This window comes from Nycticebus coucang, chromosome 9, assembly GCF_027406575.1.
Source record: "Nycticebus coucang isolate mNycCou1 chromosome 9, mNycCou1.pri, whole genome shotgun sequence".
NCBI lineage: Eukaryota > Metazoa > Chordata > Mammalia > Primates > Lorisidae > Nycticebus > Nycticebus coucang.
In genome coordinates this window covers 13,836,736-13,862,489 of record NC_069788.1, presented here as the reverse complement: position 1 = coordinate 13,862,489, position 25,754 = coordinate 13,836,736, and the positions used below count along the sequence as shown (strand labels likewise).

Below are 25,754 nucleotides of genomic sequence, written 5' to 3'. Positions count from 1 at the left end.
ATTTATGTGAAATAAAAAGAAGCAAAGAGGATAAGATTTGATGACACAACAAACGTCAAGTTGTCGCCTTCCCCGTGCTTCTCCCAGCTCTTCTGTGCGTGCAATAGTAGATATCTGCAGAAAGCATAACTTCACTCCTAGTATTTTCTTAGTTGGTTTTAAGTTCAAAAGAATATTTTTAAGTGATTTCGAGTTTAAATTTTCATTGTATTTGACCAGAAGATGTACTAAAGTAGCAAAGAAAATTACTTTCTGATTTCTAAATCATTTGATGCCACATATGTTCATGATTTTAAAACCAAATGTTGTTTCTTCATTTGCAATTCTCTAAATTGAGGAGATTATCTTTTTGGCTCTAAAAGCTGAATAAGATGGTAGTAAAGGCTATCTTTCATAATATTTTACTTCAGCTTCCTTCAGGCAAAAGAAGAATTGAAGCAACTTAAACTCCCTGGGTTCATGTACAGTGATGTTCCTCTGCTGGCATCCTCAGTCCCTTATTTTAGCGTGGAAGAAGAGGATGGTTGTGAGCATGGAGTACATCTCATTGTCTGTGTGCATGGTTTAGATGGTATGTGACATCTAATGATGCAACCATAGCAACTCAGTATGTTTTCTTGTCCTGGTGGATCTCATGTAGTTTTATTTAACCTTTCTGCTAAAAAAGATTTTAACTTTGCTTAAAGTAATCAAACTCAAATACATTCTAAAACTATGCTTAATTTTGCTTTTGTTAAGTGTAATTTTAGATTTTAAGTAAATTTTCTGTGGAACTGACACTCATGTACAAACACTTTTACTTTAATTTTAGATTTTATCATCTTCTCTCTTATCAATGGTTTTGTCAGCCGTCACCTCATGGCAATCATTTTGTTTCTCTTAAGGGTCTTGCTAGTTCCCTTTTAATTTGCCTTAAGCCTTATAGACTAGAAAAATTAATATTCGTAAGAATTAAAGTTGCATTAATTCAGTAATATATAAATTAAATTCTAAATACCCGGCTTTAGTGCTATGGTTTTATGATAGCTATTTTGGTTATTCAGCAGTTTTTTTCTAGATGCAGAAACAGTTGGAAGAGTTAAATATCTCTAGACTAAATATCTCTAGACTAATTCACTGTATTACAATGAAATTCTATAACAAACTAGATTTTATGGATCATAAAAATATCAAAGTTCTGTACTACTACATTGTCATGAAATTGGAGATTTTCTTTACCAAAAAAAAAAAAACCCAACCAGGCAGACGCTCAAGAAATAAACATCTTACTTCTTCCTCACCAAATAATAAAATTTTCAAAGAATTAATCCCCCAAGAAAGACTTCTTGACCCAGGGGAATTGCTGACAAATTTTTCTTTCAAATTTTTAAGAAATAGGTTATCTCTATGTTACATAAATTGTTCAGGATCGATAGAAAAAAAGACAAGACTGCAGCCCATTTTATTCCTTAAGGTAACCTAACTTTGTTACTAAGTCCGATACACGTGTCATATCAATGCCCCAGATAAGCAGCAGACAATCTGACATACTGAATAAACTCATAATTGTACTTAATAGAACTATACCACATGGAATACATGACACAAAGATTATATTTACTTAAGAAATTTATTAATAATATATACTGCATAAGCAAATCAAGTAAGGCACTATTATTCAATTTAATATTCATCTTCAATCCTGACAACTAAGCATAAAACTTTTACCTTAAATAGAACTAGTAGTATGCTAATGTGATTAAGCATATATAGTTCTAGCCCATGGAAAATTTACAGTTAGTAGTGAAACACTAGAGGTGTGCCTTTTAAAATCAGGAATAAGTCTACTTTTTTTGAAAAGCTCTTGTTCATGTGTTTTGCCCACTTTTTTATGGGGTTGTTTGGCATTTTTTGTTGCTGATTTGCTTGAGTTCTTTATAGAATTATAGTTACCAGCCCTTTATCAGATATATATAGCATGTGAATATTTTCTCCCATTCTGTAGGTTGTCTTTGCACTCCATTGATTTTTTTCTTGACTGTGCAGAAGCTTTTTAATTTAATCAGGCTGCATTTTGTTAATTTTTGTTGTTGCTATGATTTCCTTTGGAATCTTCATAAATTCTTTGCTTAGGTCAATGTCTGTAAGAGTTTTTACAGCATTTTCTTCTAGAATTCTTGTAATTTCATGCCCTTAGTTTAAATTTGTTATCCATTATGAATTAATTTATGTGAGTGGCAAGAAGAATCCTGTTTCAGTTTTCTACATGTGGCTATTCAGTTTTTCCAGCACCATTTATTAAATAGGGATTGCCAATAAACATTTCAAAAATGCTCAGCATTTCTAATAAGCAGAGAAACACAAGTCAAAACCGCAATGAAGTATCAGCTAACTCCAATGTGAATGACTTTTATCAAAAAATCCCCAAACAACAAACGATGGCATAGATGGGGCAAGAAAGGAGCACTTACCACTGCTGGTGGGACCATAAACCAGTCAACCTCTATGGAAAGTCGTAAGGCGGTACCTCAGAGGACTAAAAGTAGAACTACCATTTGAGCCAGCAATCTCACTGCTGAGTATATACCCAAAGGAAAAAAAGTCATTTTATCAAAAAGACACATGCACTCAAATGATTATTGTAACACCATTTACAATTGCAAAGATGTGAAACCCACCCAAATGCCCATCAATAGATTAATAGATTGATGAAATGTGTTATATGTATACCATGGAAGTACTGCACAACCAGGAAAAAAAAGACAAAAACAAGTGAACTAATACATTTTGTAATAGCCTGTAATGAAACTGGAGACCTTTCTTCTAAGTGAGGTTTTGCAAGAATGGAAAAATCATTACCATATGTACTCACTGTTAACTTAGAACCACTCAACACCCATGTACACATTTGGTAGTAAAACTCAGTGGAAAGCAAGCAGGTGGGAGGAAACAAGAAGGGGGAGGGGAAGTGAGTCTCACACCTAACAAGTACAGAGCACACTGTCTGGGTGAGGGGCACATTTACAACTTGGCTCAAACTGTACGAAAGCAATTTATGTGACCAAAGCATTTATACCCCCGTAATATTCTGAAATAATTTTTTAATGTTAAATAAAATCAGGAATAAAACTGTTATCTCCATCAGTGCAAAATTATGAAATATCTAAAGGGTAAATTTTGGTAAAATAAAATAAAAATTCAACAATTGATAACGGTAAGTTGATATTGCCAGTAAACCAAAGGAATTAGCTAAAAATCCACTAATTTTTTAAAGGTAATTATTTTTATATTCACATATGAGGAGACTTCAGAAAGTTCATAGAAAAAAATGGATTTAGAAAACAAAAATTTTATTTCTCAGTATCTTATCTAGTTCATGATACTTTTTATAAGTGATAGAACTGGCCACTTAGTTCACCTGTAAAGAACTGAGGGTTCTGGAATTTAACCAGAGGAATCAGGTACAATATGGCAGTGTTTTCAGTGGAAACAAACATTTTGTACCAGATTCTACCTAAATGTTTGCTTACTACAAAATGCCTGTGCTAGTATAAATATTTTTTCTGATTTCTATGAAAGTAAACATAAGTTCATATCCAAAGGAAATATATATGTTGTACATTTTTACTTCCAAGCTGTTGTCTTCACATGTCAGTTTAGTCTTTTTTACACTGAAGAAAATTGAATGCCTTTTATACATTGTTTAAGATCATGAAACAAGGGGCGGCGCCTGTGGCTCAAAGGAGTAGGGCGCCAGCCCCATATACCAGGGGTGGCAGGTTCAAGCCTGGCCCCAACCAAAACTGCAAAAAAAAAAAATCATGAAACAAAAAGAAGTCAGGAGACAAGTCAGGACTCTGTGGTGGATGCCAAGTATTTCCCACTGAAACTGTGTCACAACATTGCCTTGGAATGAGCAGGGGCCTTGTGGTGGTGGAGGAGAACTCTGGTGAAGCTTTCCTGGATGTTTTCCTGCTAAAGCTTTGGCTGACTTTCTCAAAGCACTTTCATAATAAGCAGATGTTATCATTCTTTGGCCCTTCAGAAAGTCAACAGCAAGATGCCTCTAGCATCCTCCAAAAAAACTTGCTGTGACCTCTGCACTTTGGCTTTCACTGAGCCACACCCACCTCTTGATAGCCAATTGTTTTGATTAGGGGTTATACTGGTCTTCAGGGTTGTACTGGTAAAGCCACTTGAAAGAAATGCTTCAGGATCTTGATCCCACTTATTTAAAATTTCCACTGAAAGTTCTATTCGTCTTCAGCTGAGCGAGGTGCAATAGTTTGAGCACCTATTGAGTGGAAAGTTTGCTCAACTTTAATTTTCAGTCAGGGTGACAATAAACTAAACCAATGAAGATGTCTGAGGTGTTGGGTATTGTTTGTGCTGTTAATAGTTGGTCCTCTCCAATTAGGGCACAAACAAGATAAAATTTTTCCTCCCAAATTGATGTGGATAATCTGCCACTGTGAGCTTTATTTTCAAAATCATCTCATCACCTCTTAAAATGAGTTACCCATTTGTAAACTACTGATTTTGGGTGGTGTTACTCCCATGAAATTTTTATACGGCATCAGTGGTTCCACCATTCTTCCGTCCATGCTTCACCCCAAATTTGATGTTTGTTCTTGCTTTAATTGTAGCACAATCCATGTTGCTCTGAGAGGTGTTCTTTTCAAACCAATGTCTTAATCCTGCTTAGTGCCTCAAACCAGATCCTGTTCACACACATTATAACAAATTAGTGTGAGTTTATTTTGGTGAAAAATATTTTGAAGTCCATGCATAGGCTTTTCATAATACACGTTTTCCATGAACTTCTTTGAAGACCCCTTGTATTTTAAATCTGTATCAAAAATTCATATATCTTTTGAGGTATTAATTACATGTGTTAACAGAACTATCTTGGATACTTAAATAGATTTTTACTTTTCTGTACCAGTACCACCAAAGGGAAGTCAGGAGATTAAATACAAATCTGAAATGCATTCAGCAGTTTTTCAAATGATCACCCAAAATGGTGATGGTAAGTCATTTATAAATAGTGTAGCCAGAAGTCACCAAAATATTGTAGTAACACTTCAGTAAACAAACACATTGTTAGATAGAAAAGTGAAACATCAATGTGACCAAAATTTCCTAAGAAACAAACTGTTGAATGAGATTGTCTGGCTAATAGATATCAGCTTTCACATAAAAATTGAGACCTCTTTACTTCAGAACATATTGTCTGAAATATTTTTATAAATGTCATAGGCCATAAACTTTTTTCCAAAAACTGTAGAAGTGTATGATAGTACATTTAGTACCTTTACTTTATCTCATCCTTTAAAAATGATTTTTCATTTTCTAGGTAATAGTGCAGATCTCCGATTAGTAAAAACTTATATTGAACTTGGACTGCCTGGGGGAAGAATTGATTTTCTTATGTCTGAGAGAAATCAGGTACAATATGGCAGTGTTTTCAGTGGAAACAAACATTTTGTACCAGTTTCTACCTAAATGTTTGCTTACTACAAAATGCCTGTGCTAGTAGAAATAATTTTTCTGATTTCTATGAAAGTAAACATAAGTTCATATCCAAAGGAAATATGTATGCTGTACATTTTTACTGCCAAGTCGTTGTCTTCACATGTGTTGTATTTCTAGAATTTCACATTTCTATACCAGTATTTATTTAATGGAATCTTTATAAACATCTTTATGTTCTATACTGGTAGTGGACCAAATAATATATAACTGAAAGTAAGTGTTATTAAGAACTCTGAGCCTTTTCTCCCTAGAAATTCACTATTTTCCCTTTTGTGTATATGTTTCTTTTAATTTTTATTTTTGGTTTTGGTTTGTTTGTTTGTTTGGTTTTGGTTTGTTTTTTTGAGACGAGGTCTTGCTCCATCACCTTGTCTCAAAAAAGGGTGAACATAAGTCAGAGTGCTGTGTCATGATCATAGCTCCCTGCACCTCAAACTCCTGGGCTCAAGCAATCCTCCTGCCTCAGACTCCAAAGTAGCTGGGATTACAGGAGCCCACCACCATGCCTGGCTAATTTTTCTGTTTTCTCAACTGTTGCTCAGATTGGTCTCAAACTCCTAAACTAAACCTATTGCCCTTCTAAAATGCAGGCATAAGCCATCACACCTTGCCTTTTTGCTTATTTTAATGTAATGAATAGTACTTTTACTGACTTCTCTGAAAAACACTGGGGATAACTGTACAGCATTTTCAATACCTTAATTAAAAATGATGTTTATATTCAGTTTTTCATGTCACTATACATTATTTCAGAATACGTCTGTTTTGGTTTTATTTTAGAATGATACTTTTGCTGATTTTGATAGCATGACTGATCGCCTTTTGGATGAAATAATACAATATATCCAAATATATAGTCTAACAGTTTCAAAAATAAGGTAACTTCTATAAAATTATTTGTTTTTAAATGTTTGTGAATTATAGAAAAACTAAACAATCTGTGTTACTGTTGTCCTATTATGAAACATAGACTACAACACAATTTAAAATTTTAAAAAAGATTTTAGGGAAAGACAGTATTATGTGATTACAATTATATGAAATGTTCAGAGATAGCATATTATAGAGATAGAAAGATTAGTGATTTCTAAGGCTGGAGAAGATAAAGGATTAGAGGTGATAACTAAAGGGCATAAGATTTCTTTTTGAAGTAGAAAAAATATTCTGTGATTTATTGTAATGATGGTTACAACTCTGACTCTGAATATATTAAAAGACATTGAATTGTGTACATTAAGTGGGTGAATTACTTGGTATGTGAAAGATATATTCGTATGTAAAACAAAAAGTACTTTCAAAGTTTTATGACTGCTGTCCGTTATGTAAGTCAGTTTCTCCATAAGCAAGACCTGGTGATGATATCAGTATCTCATTATTTAAAAGAAATGGAGAGAGAAAAGTGTTAGTTTCTGCTAGTCCAGTAGGAATTGAAAAGGCAAAACTAATCTTCCCACTTCAAAAAGGGTAGAATTAAGCTGATTACATTCATATCCCAATTAGAGGAAGAAGCCGGCTCTGCATACCATAAGCTTTTGTAAAGTTTGTTTCCAGTTTGAAGTATAGGGACTAAAAAGACGTATTAGCAATTTTTTACTTTAAATCACTTTTTAAAAATAGAATTCTGTTAAAATATGGGAAGAAATGCAGGTATATTGGAAGGAGGAAAGTTGTTCTAATTCTTTTCATTTATGGATTTTAAAATACTTTTTTGATTACCGGATTTCCTATGGTCATCTTGTATTCTCTTTATTCATTTGTTATTTTATGTTATGAGAAAATAACATTCAATTTTTTTATGCATCCACAAAATTATTCCCTATTTTATATTATCAGTTACAATCTACTATTTTCAGAAAGGGTGATCTGGTTGATCATAGACTGTTAGCTACTTTGTAGTGTTGTACCTGCATAATTCCCACCCCACTGCTTTAGGAACTTCAGTTTGGTAGGGAAGTTTGTCTTGAGCATCTCACCAGATTTATCTGTAAACTAGTGTTTAGATGGCTTTCAGGCTGTCTTCTTTCGCTGTTAATTGTCCCCAGGCATTCTCATACCATCTATTAAAAAATAATGGTGGTAAGAATACTCTTTTGATTTAAACTATTACATAATAAAAATGAAGTGCTCCCTAAATATTCATTAATCTTTTTGTACGATCTTAGATTTATTATAGGAAAATGCACATATTTTTTTACCTGTGCCTTAAAAATACCGTTAGTTCAACAGTAGGGCCTAACTTTGAAGTACGGACCAGAGTATAAGATAAACAGATATATAATTTCTCTTACGTTGCTCTTTATAAGAATAATTTCATTATATCCTTTGAAGTCATGCCTTAACAGTAATAATTACAACATTCTCACATTTTTCCTTTAAAATATGTATCATTTCAAAATATGAAAGTGTAATTTTAAAGGATATTAGAAATTTTCAAATTCTTAGTATTTCACATCTGTGTACAATGTATCAGCTTTGATTTTTACTTTTAAAAGTAATGCTGCAGAAGAAATAACTATTTTTTTCTCTTAAAGCTTTATTGGACATTCACTGGGCAATTTAATAATTCGTTCAGTGCTTACAAGGCCAAGGTTTAAATATTACCTCGACAAACTTCATACCTTTCTGTCTCTTTCTGGACCTCACCTTGGTACACTGTACAATAGCAGTGCTCTTGTTAATACAGGTAAAAGTTTCATTGTTCTATACAAAAAATATGACATTGGAAGAAGATTTGAATATGTATTTAGTATTTTCTCATGTTTATTTTAGAGCCAAGTTGTCACATACTTGAAATTTTATGAAGCAAAAGATGTAGCTAATTTTCCATTTTCTTATGCATGAAATAAATTGATAAAAATCACTTCAAGAAATGATTATTTTCATATTGAGATGGTATTTGTCAAGTCACAAGAGCCTTTTTTCCTTTTGTTCGTTAAACTCTATTTTTAGTGAAGTTTAACAGGTAAATGAGTTATTTTGCAATTTCATTAGCTGAACTGATAACAAGTAAATGCACTATATTTAATATATTATGAAGTTATAAAATAACTTTATGTAGAGTGTTTTATAACATTCTTTATGTAGAATGTTACCTCTTTGGTAACAATGAAGAGATATAAGAATATACTTCCTAAGAAATTAATTCAAGATTTCTAAAGAAGTTGAAATGAAAGCTAAGATCCTAATTTTGATTAGTATATTCTCATGGAGAAATATTTGGTACTTGATTTGTCTTTTGTTTGGCTTGGATTTTCCCTTAGATAATAAAAAATGGTTTGTAATTTAGCCAGTTGGGGTCACAATTGTAAGAATAGTTCCACTAAACTCTTCCAACTCTCAGATTTAATCAGTTAAAAGGTTTTTTCCCCCACTCTTTTCTTCCCCCGTTCCCCTCTATAACATTGGAAGCAATGAAATGTGAAATGAATATTCCATAGTCTTATAAACCAGTTTCAGAGGGATTGAGATTTCATTTAATTTCCTTAAGAGAAAGTTACACTTAATTGATAATATAAAAAATTATCATAATATAAATTATTTAATTTATATTGATTATTGATAATATAAAAATATAATCAAATATAAAACTTTATTCAGTTATCATTAGAAAATATTAAGCAATTTTTCACTCTAAGAATTGGTTCTTTAGCACTTAATCTACCATAACTTACCTGTAATTATCCATAGACTCAAAAACGTAGTGTTTAGGCATTTGGATCTACTACTGTGTTTGAAGGTTTTCTCCTTCTGCTTCTTGAAAAATATGACTAAAGTTACAGTTTTTCCACATCTGTTCTTCATATGCTAATATCTGTTTTATTACTGAATGATACAGAAATAGTGTACTTTTTATCAGCCACCATTAATCCACGGTTAACTATGCAGGCATGTTTATATGTAACCAGAACATGGAAAATTTTACAAATATTATGTGTTACCCACAAAAATGCTAATTTGGGAGGTGTCATCTTTTTGAAATTAATGTTTTTGATATATGATCCTGTGTATTTCCATTTATACTTACATATCACATATGACTCTCTAGGTCTCTGGTTTATGCAGAAATGGAAAAAATCAGGCTCACTTTTGCAACTGACATGTCGAGATCACTCAGACCCTCGCCAAACTTTTTTATATAAGCTTAGTAATAAAGCAGGTGAGTATTAACAGTTGGAACACATGTATGTGAAAACCTTTTCTAAAATTAACCTTTATCAAATAAATTATCAGCATATCTTTTTGCTGATTAAAAAAATATCATTCTATTTTAATTTTTTAATGAAATGCCCCACTCACAACTAAGACTTTAACTGTTGATAAAGTAGTACTTTAGTTTTTTATATGATTGTATTTCTCTCTTAGGGTTACAAACCTACTTTGAAATTACGCTAAGAATTTTAGCATTTGTAATTGGGTGCCAGCTTTTTTATTCTTGGTTTCCTAAGTAGTCTTGCATGTCCTTGCTCTCTTTTCCTAACTGTCCCTGACCCCAGAGCTCAACCCTTTTTATAAAACTCCCATATGTTTGTCTGTCTTCCTATTCCAGGGCTATCAAACATTGTTGAAAAATGGCAGAAATTAAACTATTGGCAGTTATTCTTTCTATAATTCTCAAGACTGGATGAATCTTATTAACTCATTATTGTGTATATTCTTTAGCTACCATGTATATTTCACACTTCTATAGCCTGAAGTCTCCAGCTGCTCCTTTGCAGACCTTACCTCTGACTCTACCATCTCCCCCTGACTCATCTTCATACATCTTACCAGCCTATTTTTTTCCAGTATCTTTAAATATCCATCTGAAGGAAATAGACTGTCTTTACCTTTACTTTTGTCAAAGAATGCTATCTCTACTTTCTTCTGAAAGTAGCAACAAAATTAAAAACTAGAATTTTCCCACTCTACCCTCATCTCCCCATTACCCCTGGCTATAGAGCACAGTTTGGCTAATTTTTTCTTTAAAGAGCCTGATGGTAAATGCCTTGGCTTTGCAAAGAGTCTTTTGGCAACTACTTAACAATACTATGTAATATAAAAAGTAGCCATTGACAATACAGGAGAAAAGTGAGCAGAGCACATTCCAAACAAATTTTGTTCTTTTTTTTTAAGGTGGGGAAGCATCCAGATATCACAGGCCCTAGCTTGCTAACCCCTGGGAGCTCAAAATAACTGCCATGAGACAAACTATAATGAATATGCTGGGGCTGGCACCTGTGGCTCAGTGGGTAGGGCACCGGCCCCATATACTGAGAGTGGCAGGTTCAAACCATGCCCTGGCCAAACTGCACCAAAAAGATATCCAGTGTTGTGGCAAGCGCCTGTAGTCCCAGCTGCTCAGGAGGCTGAGGCAAGAGAATCGCTTAAGCCTAGGAGTTGGAGGTTGCTGTGAGCAGTGTGACACCACAGCACTCTACCAAGGGTGATAAAGTGAGACTGTCTCTAGAAAAAAATTTAAAAATGAGTATGGTAAAAGAGGTTCATAGATAATGCTATGAGAATTCAGATACCTTAACAATCTTGGGACATGGAAGGCAAAGAAGTAAGGTCAATCAAGGATGACCCCAAGATGTTTCAAACAAGTAATGTAAGGACTGTAGTACCTGCAGGGGATGTCAGCACAGCCGTTTCCCATTTCCCACTTACATATTCTGTATTTTTCTTTTTTCTTTTTTGAGACAGTCTCATTTTGTCAACCTCAGTAGAGTGCTATGGCATCACAGCTCACAGCAACCGCAAACTCTTGGACTCAAGTGATTGTCTTGTCACAGCCTCCCAAGTAGCTGGTACTATATGCACCCGCCACAACATCCTGCTCTTTTTCAGAGACAGGGTCTCATTCTGGCTCAGGCTGGTCTCAAACCTCTGAGCTCAGACAATACATCCGCCTGGGCCTCCCAGAGTGCTAGGATTACAGGCGTGAGCCACCATACTTGGCCTCACATTCAGTATTCACCAACGCTCTTCCCAGCAGGTGTTCAGTGTATACCTGTTGAATGAGTGGATGAATCAATGAGTAATCTTTTAAATATTATTTTCAGAATCCAAAACAGTTTAAAATGCATAATAAGATGTAAATGTAACTCATATATTCAGTGACTGGTAGTTCCAAGTCTGAAGTTAATTTGAATTTGTAAACTGAGGTCTTGAAGCAAGTCTCTCTTGAACTGACTTTTTTCCTCTGGTGGAGGCAGGTCATCTACTGAGTTGTAAGAAATAAGTAGTTAATTACCAGGAAGTTGCACAAACACATACATACAGTTACTTTATTGACAAAATAGAAATAATACAGGTTCATATAAAACCTTGAGTAAATAAAACAGGAAAACATAGAACAAGAAAAAACAATACTTAACCAGCTTGCTATTCTCAAGTGTTTTAAAACAATAAAATGATCATTTTTCTTTGATATTTTATTCTGCTAAAGCTACAAAGTCTGGAATCCCAGTCTCATTATTGCTTCAGTTTCTTCTGAATGGCCAATTTCCCACTCTTTTGTAAAAGCCTAAAATTGCTTGTCTAAATCAAAATCTAGCTTGTTATCTTTTCTTTTTTTATTTTTATTTAAGCAAAGCCTCTCCTGTGACAGTCTTTTTCTCTGCAATGTACCATGAGTTAATAGATTCCTGTAATTGAAAGCTATTCATTTTTGTAAAACAAAGAAAACATTTTAAAAACCTAAAATAATTTCTGTGATTTTTAAAACAATGAGAAATACTATATTTTTAAGAATAATAAATTTATTAAATGTGAAATTGTGTTCTTTGAAAAGGGGATTTTTTTATTAAGGCTTTATGATTATAAACATTAAGTTTTTACAGTAATTTCTGATCCAAAAAAAACCTGTAAATTTCTACAAATTGCTGATAGAATATATAAATAACTTTGCACATGGAATGCTGGCATTTCAGCATTTGAGTAGCAACGGAAAGGAAGAAGATGAAGGAGCCAGAGCAATGTGGAAAGTAAGATGTATAGTATGTGTGGAGTAGTGGACCCCAGTGTTGCTCACACCACTAGAGCAGAGGAAGGGACCATGGGCACAGTGAGGGCTAAAAACAGCCAGGTAAAAATCGATTTGTGGTTGGAATTTCAGAAACAAGATATCCTTATTCTAAGCTCTTTCTAAAAACAAATCCTTAGAATGGCTTGACCAGCTGATGGCTTGTTGAAGTAAAATGGTTAAAGAAGTCGCCTGTGCTACTGTGGCAGGAGATAATCTTTTTTTCCCACAAGATTACAGAGAAGTCTAATAATAGGTATCACTTCTGATTTGTAAATAAAATTTGTATTTTGTTTCTGAAAGTGCGGGAAAGAATCAGCATCAGCTAACATTATTTTAGGGCATAAATTCTTCCAAATATATTTAAATGACTAAAAATATGAATGGTTTAATATTGTTTATAATATGTCAATTTAAAAAGCACGGGTTTCTCAGCTTCAGCTCTCTTGACATTCTGGGCAGGGTCTTTGTGTCAGAGGATCCTGTGCGTTGCAGGATGTTAGCAGCGTCTTGTGCAGGATCTTGTCCCTGCCACAGATGCCTGTAGCACACACAACCTTCCACTCCCAGTTGGGACTACCAAAAAACATCTTCAGATGCTGCTAAATGTTCCTTGAGGCACAAATCACCACTTTAGAACTACTGCTTTAGCCAGTTGCAGAAAGGAAACATGAAATGACTCTATGAGTTGCACAAAAACTCCTTAAAATTTCCAGAACAAATGAGTAGCCTATAGTATCAAGAAGACTAAGATTATGAAGATGAAAGTTGCTATTAAGGTGTTCATACAAAAATCATGTTATTATGTAGTCCAGAGAATATGTATTTAAGATTAATATTTTTCTTGGTAATCCTGTAAAGTAAAATATTAATAGGGAAATCTAACTTTTCAACAAAGAATTAGCTACTTCAGGGTAGCTACTGAAGTATTACCCCATAGGTGTTGGTTAGCTAGGTTGTCTTTGAGCAGGTAGAGTTAAGGTGGGTGCAAAAAAGATGAACCTAGAATATAAGGTTCCCAAAATAAAGACTTCAGACATTTTTACTATCAGTACTTCAATTAAGATGAAGTATTATAGTAATTCATAGCAGTGTTGTGACTCTGGGGACCTGCCATACTTCCCTGCCCCCCCCCCCGACCCCAGCCAGCACTGACAAAGAATTGAAACCAAAAGATTCAAAAAGGGCTATAGTCTATTTAACTAACTTGGTTCTTTACTAATATAAAAAGCAAACCTTCTGTGTACCATATTTAGTTTCACCCCTATGCGTACACTTCCAAGTGACAGTCCCTGCTTTCACTAACAGCAAACACATTTCTCATAGCAGCACGAAGACTTCATATGGTGAAGCTGGTTTTTTGTAAAGAATAATTAGAAATTTGGAGAAAGGATTCATCAGGTTTTTTAAAAGTTGCAAACCTAGCACTACTGAGGAAGTAAATTTATTTTCTGGTCATTTAATATCATACTACTAAGTTGTTTTAAATCTAATTGACTATTACATTATTTTTCTATTTACAGGGCTTCATTATTTCAAAAATGTTGTGTTGGTGGGATCTCTACAGGATCGCTATGTTCCTTACCACTCTGCACGCATTGAAATGTGTAAGACGGCTTTAAAGGACAAACAGTCAGGTAATGAAATAAATTAAAAGTATTGGAAGAATTGCATCTATTAATGAGATTTTTCTCAGATTTTTTTAGTCACTTTCTCTTCTCTCACCTTTTTCTTTCCTTTTCTCTCTCTCTCTCTCACCTCTCTTCTGTCCTTTTACTTTCTGCCTGCCCACTGATACTAACAGCTATCCTTCTCCCATTTTTCTTCCTTTATATCTCTCCTACCACGTAAGCTGTCTTTACCAGTGAAGCAGTTCTTTCATCTAACTCCAAATGCTTTTCCATTTTGCTGCCCCAGAGGTAGTCCATACTGCATTGTGGGGGTTGGGGCCTGTGGTGACGGTCACGTTACATGTTCTGCTATACAGAGTGTCTCATTTTTAAGCAAAGATGCCAGCAAGAACTTGCCACTCTTTACTGATTGTGAGTAATAAAAATTTTGTTTATTCTTTTATCATTTATGAATAACAAAAGAAATTTAAAGCATACCTATTTGGAGCCAGAAGGAGACTTGAGTGCTGTGTGCTTTTTTTATAACAGGCCCAGAGATACTAAGTGGCTTATCCAAGGTCACCGTCAGTTAATTCAGGATTAGAGCAAGAACCTGGTTCTTCTACCTCTGTCTTATATCTCAGTTCCTTTTTGGAAATGAGGCTGATTTTTTAATCTCTTGATACTTTGTTTTTTCTACATCATGACAAGCGAACAGCTCTTTAAGGCAGGAATTCTCTGAAGCACATTTGTATTTTCAGTTGCCTGGCATGGTACTTGGCGCATAATAGATATTTCATTTATTTAACAAATGTTTATTGTGCATTTGTGATATTGGAATATCTTTTTTTTTTTTTTTTTCCTGAGACAAAGAGTCTCACTTTGTTGCCCTTGGTGTAGAGTGCTGTGGCATCATAGTTCACAGCAACCTCAAGCAATTCTCTTACCTTAGCCTCCTGAGCAGCTAGCTGGGACTACAGGCGCCGCCACAGCACCTGGCTATTTTTAGAGGCAGGGTCTCCCTCTGGTTCAGGCAATCCACCCACCTTGGCCTCCCAGAGTGGGATTACTGGCGTGAGCCACCGTGCCTGGCCTGGAATAATCTTTTTTAAAGATTCTGTTCTAGAAAGACTACAGTCCACTTAAGGGAAAATTCGGAAGAGTATTAACCTTCAGATGGGTAGCTGAAACTACATAAACATGCTTTGTTTTAACAGTGGGACTCGGTGCCACTTGGGGATAGGGGAAATCTCATGAAGACACATTTGGACTTGTTATGTTAAACATATTTTTAAAATAGCATGGAGCCAGAAATTCAGCTTAACTAATGTACAATGAAACTATGAGGAGAGGTAGACGTAAAAGGGGTTCTTTTTTCCTGAATTTATAAGATATTGATCTTAAACACCTCTGTCACCTTTCTCTGTGCTTCTGTGTACTCGTCCCTTTTGTCATTCCTCAGAGCTGCCTTCTGCCTCTTGTCTGAAGTGTATCTACCAGTCTAAAAGGAATGGTTACCGTGGACATGTTAGTTCTCGTTGATTAGTGACATAGTAGTGTATAAGCGTCATAAATAATACTTTGCCTTTTGTAAGGCAGTTTGTATGCTTACGTGTATGTGTTCTAATCTTTTAGCATGACCTCAGTAAATCCATCGTAAGAATTAATCAAAAAGAGGTAAAGAGGAATACAACTTTGAATTAAAAGTAGAACCAGATATTAAATAAACCTTCAAACTGAAGAAAAAAAAATCTTGTTTGTTTTTTGAACCAAGCTCACATTATTCTTCTGACTATAAGAAGTTGCTATTTTTTCTTAAAATAATTTGGAAATGTTGACTACAATAAAAATATTTTTCAAGTACTTGCTTGCTCTAGACTATAAAGTTATAATTTTGCCTTACCACCAAAGAATCACACCATAGCTAGCTTAATTTTCTGATGGTTTAATGAAACTATTTACAAGTGAACATTGAAGAAAACTATTTTCTGTGCTATATATGTTGCTTTGAGTTAAAAATATCAAATTGACAAGAATAATGTCACTTAGCTGGATAAATAATGTGATTACTTATATTTTCTATAAACATTCTAAAAATGATAGCTGAAAAATAAAATCTTTTATAATAAAATCTTTTAAAAGACATTTTTCTGCTTTCTATAGAAATAATGTAACTAAATTTTATAAATTACTAAAACTTGATGTAGAATTTTTTTCAGTTACTCATGTGAACTAATTTGCCTTGTTTACATTTGTTCCATAGGACAGATCTATTCAGAAATGATCCACAACTTGCTTCACCCGGTTCTGCAAAGCAAGGACTGCAATTTGGTTCGATACAATGTCATCAATGCGTTGCCCAATACAGCCGATTCACTCATTGGGCGAGCTGCACATATAGCTGTTCTTGATTCAGAAATATTTTTAGAAAAATTCTTTCTGGTTGCTGCCCTTAAGTATTTCCAATAGAATGAAAGCATTGTTAGAGACTGGATAATTACCTCATTCAACAATGATTCAAATAATGTATTCTATTAAAATGTAGATACTGCTAAGTTCTAAGAAATATTTATACCTTTTATATGGAAGATAATTTATATCATCCATATTTAGAGCTTTTTAAACATCAACTTTACTTTCTAGGTAATGTGGCTGTGCAATATTTTTTTAATTTTATCTTTTTACTTTTCTATTACTTTTTCATATATTTTACTACCTAATTATTTCAGTGAAACTTAAAACCCGTATGTATGTCTGACTGTTTATTGTTGGCTTTCCACAGTCTCTACATCACACTACATTATATTAGAGGCCATTATTGTAGAACAGCATGGGATTTTAAATTTTCTAGTATGGGGTTTTATTTAGTTAATTATAAATTTTACTTTTAACAATTTATGTGTTTTAACTGGAAATAAAATTATGGCTGCTACAATATATTTTTTGAAATCAACTTCTTTAGTCCTGAAATATGTCTTTATCATACTGTCAAACCAGGTAGTTCATATATGACAATGTTATAAAATTTTCTATAAAATCATTACTGTTGATAATAAACATATGTCATGCCTATTAAAATACATTTTCTACAGGTGTTTTCAACATTATTTCTCATATTGACTTTTATTACTGGACATTTTCATGTTCACGTTAGCAACACATAAAGATTTTTGAATGTTTGAATGCCCTCTGCCTTGATCTGGTTGGAATCTTGCTGAATTGGTAATGTTGCTTGAACTTTGTGACTATATTTCTTTACTTTTTTCATGGACTTCCTTATATGTACATAATAATTAAATGTTGAGATTTATGATATACTTTTATGAATTTAAATAATTTTTAAATATTGTTAACATTTTTTGAACTAAAAAGTAATGTAAGTAAATAATTCGTATTTAAAATGCAACAAAATAATTAAATTTAAATGTTTAATGATATAGATGCAAATGTTTTGATATATGGAGATGTTGAGTCTTTTGACTTTACTTAAAGGTGCTGAATAGCATTAAATTCACTGTTTTCCTTGCAAAAATAATAATGCACTAAGGGTGGATAGAAGTTTTGTTTGCATTCACCAATTGTGATGGACACAGGTTTTTTGTTAAATATGTATTGTATAATTGATGCATGTTTATTTTTAGCATTGTTTATTACCCCTGGTGTTAATAAATGAACAAATGACTCGGTGGAAGAGCTGAAACGCTTGTTATCCTTCACCTGGCCTCAGATTACTGGAGGTTTATATTTTTATTTGTAATTGAATATACTATATAAACTAATCATTAGGACCACCATATTTGTATAACTTTTAGCCTTTATAACAATTAATGACAATTAAGGTTATGGGGGGGGAGCAGAAAGAGGGACGGAGGGAGGGGATGGGGCCTTGGTGTGTGTCACACTTTATGGGGGCAAGACATGATTGCAAGAGGGACTTTACCTAACAATTGCAATCAGTGTAACCTGGCTTATTGTACCCTCCATGAATCCCCAACAATAAAAAAAAAAAAGAGTAATTTTATAATTTACATCCTTATTACTGAGTACTTAAAAGAATTTTGATTGCTCTTGATTTTTTTTTTACTTTTCAAAAAATACTCAAAAATTTCACTTAAGATAAAAATGTACCAATAGGAAGATATAAATATATGCATTATTCACCATAAATTTTTACCACACGTATTTTTCATCTTCACATATCTTGGCCCTAAGTTTGAAATATCATGCATCTTCTAAGTTTGGATAACTTCCAGATTTACTAAAGTACTAAAGGACTCATTCTTTTTTTTTTTATTTTTAATTTCAGTGTGCTTGTTCATTCTTCTTTGTTTGAAGTACTCCTTTTTTGTTGATTTTCTTCTTTCTCCTGCGGTGCTGGCTGTTTTTGATGTTGTTAGTAGAGACGGGGTCTTACTCTGGCTCACTGCTGTTACATACAGGTCTCGAACCTCTGAGCTCAGGCAACCCACCCGCCTCGGCCTCCCACAGCGCTCGGACTACAGGCGTACAGGCGTGAGCCACCAGGCCCGGCCAAGAGAATTGCTTTTTTTTTTTTTTTTTTTTTTTGTAGAGACAGAGTCTCACTTTGCCGCCCGTAGAGTGCCATGATGTCACACGGCTCACAGCAACCTCCAGCTTTTGGGCTTATGTGATTCTCTTGCCTCAGCCTCCCGAGCAGCGGGGACTACAGGCGCCCGCCACAACAGCTGGCTATTTTTTGGTTGCAGTTCGGCCGAGGCCAGGTTTGAAACCGCTACCCTCGGTATATGGGGCCGGCACCCTACTCACTGAGCCACAGGAGCCACCCAGGACTCATTTTTTTTTTTTTTTTTTTTTTTATTGTTGGGGATTCACTGAGGGTACAATAAGCCAGTTACACTGATTGCAATTGTTAGGTAAAGTCCCTCTTGCAATCATGTCTTGCCCCCATAAAGTGTGACACACACTAAGGCCCCACCCTCCTCCCTCCATCCCTCTTTCTTCTCCCCCCCCCCATAAACTTAATTGTCATTAATTGTCCTCATATCAAGATTGAGTACATAGGATTCATGCTTCTCCATTTTTGTGATGCTTTACTAAGAATAATGTCTTCCACTTCCATCCAGGTCAATACGAAGGATGTAAAGTCTCCATTTTTTTTAATAGCTGAATAGTATTCCATGGTATACATATACCACAGCTTGTTAATCCATTCCTGGGTTGGTGGGCATTTAGGCTGTTTCCACATTTTGGCAATGGTAAATTGAGCTGCAATAAACAGTCTAGTACAAGTGTCCTTATGATAAAAGGATTTTTTTCCTTCTGGGTAGATGCCCAGTAATGGGATTGCAGGATCGAATGGGAGGTCTAGGTTGAGTGCTTTGAGGTTTCTCCATACTTCCTTCCAGAAAGGTTGTACTAGTTTGCAGTCCCACCAGCAGTGTAAAAGTGTTCCCTTCTCTCCACATCCACGCCAGCATCTGCAGTTTTGAGATTTTGTGATGTGGGCCATTCTCACTGGGGTTAGATGATATCTCAGGGTTGTTTTGATTTGCATTTCTCTAATATATAGAGATGATGAACATTTTTTCATGTGTTTGTTAGCCATTCGTCTGTCATCTTTAGAGAAAGTTCTATTCATGTCTCTTGCCCATTGATATAAGGGATTGTTGGCTTTTTTCATGTGGATTAATTTGAGTTCTCTATAGATCCTGGTTATCAAGCTTTTGTCTGATTGAAAATATGCAAATATCCTTTCCCATTGTGTAGGTTGTCTCTTTGCTTTGGTTATTGTGTCCTTAGCTGTACAGAAGCTTTTCAGTTTAATGAAGTCCCATTTGTTTATTTTTGTTGTTGTTGCAATTGCCATGGCAGTCTTCTTCATGAAGTCTTCCCCCAGGCCAATATCTTCCAGTGTTTTTCCTATGCTTTCTTGGAGGATTTTTATTGTTTCATGCCTTAAATTTAAGTCCTTTATCCATCTTGAATCAATTTTTGTGAGTGGGGAAAGGTGTGGGTCCAGTTTCAGTCTTTTACATGTAGACATCCAGTTCTCCCAACACCATTTATTGAATAGGGAGTCTTTCCCCCAAGGTAAATTCTTGTTTGGTTTATCAAAGATTAGGTGGTTGTAAGATGTTAGTTTCATTTCTTGGTGTTCAATTCGATTCCAAGTGTCTATGTCTCTGTTTTTGTGCCAGTACCATGCTGTCTTGAGCACTATGGCTTTGTAGTACAGACTAAAATCTGGTATGCTGATGCCCCCAGCTTTATTTTTGTTACAGAGAACTGCCTTAGCTATACGGGGTTTTTTCCGGTTCCATACAAAACGCAGAATCATTTTTTCCAAATATTGAAAGTACGATGTAGGTACCTTGATAGGAATGGCATTGAATAGGTAGATAGCTTTGGGAAGTATAGACATTTTAACAATGTTGATTCTTCCCATCCATGAGCATGGTATGTTCTTCCATTTGTTAATATCCTCTGCTATTTCCTTTCTGAGGATTTCATAGTTTTCTTTATAGAGGTCCTTCACCTCCTTCGTTAAGTATATTCCTAGGTATTTCATTTTCTTTGAAACTATGGTGAAGGGAGTTGTGTCCTTAATTAGCTTCTCATCTTGACTGTTATTGGTGTATACAAAGGCTACTGACTTGTGGACATTGACTTTGTATCCTGAAACATGACTGTATTTTTTGATGACTTCTAGGAGTCTTGTGGTTGAGTCTTTGGGGTTCTCTAAGTATAAGATCATGTCATCAGCAAAGAGGGAGAGTTTGACCTCCTCTGCTCCCATTTGGATTCCCTTTATTTCCTTGTCTTGCCTAATTATATTGGCTAGAACTTCCAGCACTACGTTGAATAGTAAAGGTGACAGCGGGCAACCTTGTCTGGTTCCAGTTCTAAGAGGAAAAGCTTTCAGTTTTACTCCATTCAGTAAAATATTGGCTGTGGGTTTGTCATAGATAGCTTCAATCAGTTTTAGAAATGTGCCACCTATGCCTATACTCTTCAGAGTTCTAATTAGAAAAGGATGCTGGATTTTATCAAATGCTTTTTCTGCATCTATTGAGAGGATCATGTGATCTTTATTTTTGCCTCTGTTAATATGGTGGATAATGTTTATAGACTTGCGTATGTTAAACCAGCCTTGCATCCCTGGGATGAAGCCTACTTGATCATGATGAATGACTTTTTTGATGATAAGCTGTAATCTATTGGCTAGGATTTTGTTGAGAATTTTTGCGTCTATGTTCATGACGCAAAAATTTTTGCGTCTATGTTCAGATTGGTCTGAAATTCTCCTTTTTGTTTGGGTCTTTTCCTGGTTTTGGTATCAGGGTGATGTTTGCTTCATAGAATGTGTTGGGGAAGATTCCTTCTTCCTCAGTTTTTTGGAATAATTTCTGCAGTACAGGAATAAGCTCTTCCTTGAAGGTTTGATAGAATTCTGGAGTGAAGCCATCTGGACCAGGGCATTTTTTGGTTGGAAGCTTTTTTATTGTTTCTTTGATCTCAGTGCTTGAAATTGGTCTGTTCAGAAGGTCTATTTCATCCTGGCTAAGTCTAGGGAGAGGGTGTGATTCCAAATATTGATCCATTTCCTTCACATTGTCAAATTTCTGGGCATAGAGTTTCTGGTAGTATTCAGAGATGATCTCTTGTATCTCTGTGGGATCAGTTGTTATTTTCCCTTTATCGTTTCTGATTGAGGTTATTAGAGATTTTACTTTTCTATTTCTCGTTAGTCTGGCCAATGGTTTATCTATTTTATTTATTTTTTCAAAAAACCAACTCCTTGTTTCATTAATTTTCTGAATGATTCTTTTATTTTCAATTTCATTGATCTCTGATTTGATTTTGGATATTTCTTTTCTTCTACTGAGTTTAGGCTTAGATTGTTCTTCTTTTTCCAATTCCATAAGATCTCTTGTGAGATTATTGATGTGCTCTCTTTCTGTTTTTTGAATGTAGGCATCTAAAGCGATGAATTTTCCTCTCAAAACTGCTTTTGCAGTATCCCAGAGGTTTTGGTAGCTTGTGTCTTCATTGTTGTTATGCTCAAGGAAGTTAATGATTTCCTGTTTTATTTCTTCCTTCACCCATCTGTTATTCAACAGAAGATTGTTTAATTTCCATGCCTTTGGGTGGGGTCGAGCATTTTTGTTAGAGTTGAGTTCCACCTTTAGTGCCTTATGGTCTGAAAAGATACAAGGTAAAATTTCAATTCTTTTGATTCTGTTGATATTTGTTTTGTGTCCCAGGATATGATCAATTTTGGAGAATGTTCCATGGGGTGATGAGAAGAATGTATATTCTTTATCTTTGGGGTGGAGTGTTCTATATGCGTCTATCAAGCATAGTTGTTCTAGGGTCTCATTTAAATCTCTTACATCTTTGTTCAATTTCTGTTTAGAGGATCTGTCCAGCTCTGTAAGAGGTGTGTTAAAGTCCCCTGTTATGATGGTATTATCAGATATCATATTGCTCAGACTGAGTAAGGTCTGCTTCAAGAATCTGGGAGCATTTAAATTGGGTGCATAAATATTTAGAATTGAAATGTCTTCTTGTTGTAGTTTTCCCTTGACCAATATAAAGTGACCATCTTTGTCTTTTTTGACTTTAGTTGCTTTAAATCCACATGTATCTGAAAATAAGATTGCAACTCCTCTTTTCTTCTGAATTCCATTTGCCTGAAAAATTGTCTTCCAACCCTTGACTCGGAGCTTTAATTTGTCTTTTGAAGCCAGGTGTGTTTCTTGCAGACAGCAAATGGATGGCTTGTGTTTTTTAATCCAGTCAGCCAATCTATGTCTCTTCAGTGGGGAATTCAAGCCATTAACATTTATTGAGATAATTGATAAGTGTGGTAATATTCTATTCGTCTTACTTTGTGAGAGTCCATTGCTTAGTTTTGTCTTTTGCATCAGTGTGGAGGTTAGGTTCTGTCCTTTGATTTCTGAGTTCTTACTTTGCTGCTGATCCATTGTGGTGGTCAGTGTGCAGAACGGGTTGAAGTATTTCCTGTAGAGCTGGTCTTGTTGTGGCGAATTTCCTCAATGTTTGTATATCTGTAAATGATTTGATTTCTCCGTCAATTTTGAAGCTTAGCTTAGCAGGGTACAGAATTCTGGGCTGAAAATTGTTCTGTTTAAGTAGATTAAAGGTAGATGACCATTGTCTTCTTGCTTGGAAAGTTTCATTAGAGAAGTCTGCGGTAACTCTGATGGATTTGCCCCTGTAGGTCAACTGGCGCTTACTCCTGGCAGCTTGCAGAATCTTTTCTTTTGTCTTGACTTTGGACAGGTTCATCACAATGTGTCTTGGAGAAGCTCGGTTACAGTTGAGGCGACCCAGGGTCCGATATCCCTCTGAAAGCAGTGTGTCAGACTCTTTGGTGATATTTGGGAAATTTTCTTTTATTATATTCTCTAGTATGGCTTCTATTCCTCTGGGGCATTCTTCTTCCCCTTCTGGAATTCCTATAACTCGTATGTTGGAACGCTTCATAAAGTCCCATAATTCTGACAGTGAACGGTCTGCTTTCTCTCTCTTCTTTTCTGCCTCTTTTACTGTCTGAGTTATCTCAAGAACTTTGTCTTCTACCTCTGAAATTCTTTCTTCTGCATGGTCTAACCTGTTGCTGATACTTTCCATTGTATCTTTAAGTTCCCTAATTGACTGTTTCAGTTCCTTCAGGTCTGCTATATCCTTTTTATATTCTTCATATCGTTCATCTCTTATTTGATTCTGTTTTTGGATTTCCTTTTGGTTATTTTCCACTTTATTAGCAATTTCCTTCATTGTTTCCATCATTTCTTTCATTGTTTTCAACATGTGTATTCTAAATTCCCTTTCTGTCATTCCTAACATTTCTATACTGGTGGAATCATCTGCAGTAGCTACCTCATGGTCCCTTGGTGGGGTTGTTCTAGACTGGTTCTTCATGTTGCCTGGAGTTTTCTGCTGATTCTTCCTCATGAGTGGTTTCTTTTATCTGTTTCCTTGCCCTAATTTTCCTTTCACTTCCTCTTGCTCTTTAAGTTCTTGTGCCTGTGGACTAAGGGTTATAGGACCAGAAGGGTGAGAAGGTTGAAGAGCAAAAAAAGGGGATGAAAGAAAGGAGGACCGAGTGATAAGAAAAAAAGAAAGAGAAAGGAGAGGGGGTGGGTATAAGGAATATTGACAAAAAGAAGAGAGGCACAGAAAGAGGGAGACAGGGCAATATAGGTGTACAGTAGGGTACTTTGACACAACCTTAAAAAACCCCACCTTCTGGGGGTGCCCAGTTGCGTGGTTCTCTTGAGGTCAGCAGCTCTTTGCTCACCTGATCAGACACAGTACCCCACCTCCACCAAGTAGAGAGGAAAGACAAAAATGCTATAAATCAAACCAAAAGAAGCAAACAGAAAACTTTACGGGGATAAAATTGGGTGAAAAACCAAATTATATCGGTAGAAACACTAGCAAAAATGAAGTTGAAGTTATTAAAAAAGGCAGCAATGGGAAATTATAATTAAACTAGGAAAATTGAGAAAGAAAAAGGGATCTGTGTGGAAAAGATTGAAATTAAAAAAACAAAAGAACATCAGCAACGTCAAAATAAAGAAACAAAAAAAACAACCAAACAAAAAAAAGAAAAAAATACAGAACCAAAAACAAAGCAGTTTGTATATGTTATTGAATATTGTCTGGGCAACACGTGGTCTTCTGGGGTATGAGATGTTAGTCACAGTTCTGATACGACTGGAGGCTGCTGATTTCTCAAACCCCAGCAGGTAGACACCCTAAATCTCTCTTCAGCCTACTTAAAAGGCACTTTGAACTTGTAAACTTGCTGAGCAGAAGCTTTCCCAGCTTTCTCGCTGGAATCGCTGCTGAAGTGGCTATCCACTTACTCAGTGTGCCAAAACCGGTCTCACTCTGCCCCTGAGGGTTAGGGCTGCAAGGCGGCTCAAACCCCACCCTTAGGCTACTTGGTTGCTGGGTTACCAGCTCCCACCCATTTGTAGCTCTGCGACCCTGAGTACGGGGCTTGCCGGGGCAGATCACTGACAATGGATCCGTGTGACCCACCGCCAAACACTATTAGCTCCGTCTGGCTCAGCGGCTCAGACTGGGGCCCTAGACAACGGCCAAAGTTCTCCGCACTCCCGCTCAGGCCTTCCCCAAGGCAGTTCAACTCAGTACCAAGTCCAAGAACATCAAAATAGTTCACAGGTAAGGCCTTACTGGTTTGCAGTCTCGCTGCTACTGAACTTACAGTTGTGGGCGGGTTTAGACGGATTGAACACACGCGACCACTTGCCGGTTTTCCACTGTTTTAGTCCTCCTCTTGGGGTCCAGAAGTCTCTCGCTGACTCCCTGTATCTTCATAGGAGTGATGATAGGCAGTTCCCACCAGCCAGAGATGCCTGGAGTCCTATCTCCCCAGACTCACGGTGCCCAGATGCAAGGAAGCTGTTACTCGGCTGCCATCTTGCTCCGCCTCCCCAGGACTCATTCTTAATCATGATTATACAAATAGTGTTAAAGGGTAAATTGTTCTTATGATCATAGTTGGTTGATTGGTTGTAGGTTGTTTTAATACAGTTTTAAAAGCACATCTGTGATCATGGTTTAAAAGCTAACAAATTGAACTTCTT

The 25,754-nt window shown here is 35.5% G+C and overlaps 1 protein-coding gene across 6 annotated transcripts in view; it reads left to right on the top strand.

Annotated features, from left to right (window-relative positions):
* The window catches only part of FAM135A (family with sequence similarity 135 member A), a 103,834-nt gene extending 86,011 nt beyond the window's left edge, over positions 1–17,823 (top strand). For all 6 annotated transcript variants that reach the window (XM_053602235.1, XM_053602238.1, XM_053602236.1 and 3 more), the window contains 7 exons: positions 411–571; positions 5,336–5,427; positions 6,295–6,392; positions 8,046–8,197; positions 9,560–9,670; positions 14,041–14,154; positions 16,391–17,823. In XM_053602235.1, coding sequence (XP_053458210.1) covers positions 411–571; positions 5,336–5,427; positions 6,295–6,392; positions 8,046–8,197; positions 9,560–9,670; positions 14,041–14,154; positions 16,391–16,596 — 934 coding nt within the window. In that variant the 3' untranslated portion in view covers positions 16,597–17,823. The remainder of the gene's footprint in view (positions 1–410; positions 572–5,335; positions 5,428–6,294; positions 6,393–8,045; positions 8,198–9,559; positions 9,671–14,040; positions 14,155–16,390) is intronic.
* The last annotated feature ends 7,931 nt before the right edge of the window (positions 17,824–25,754 follow it).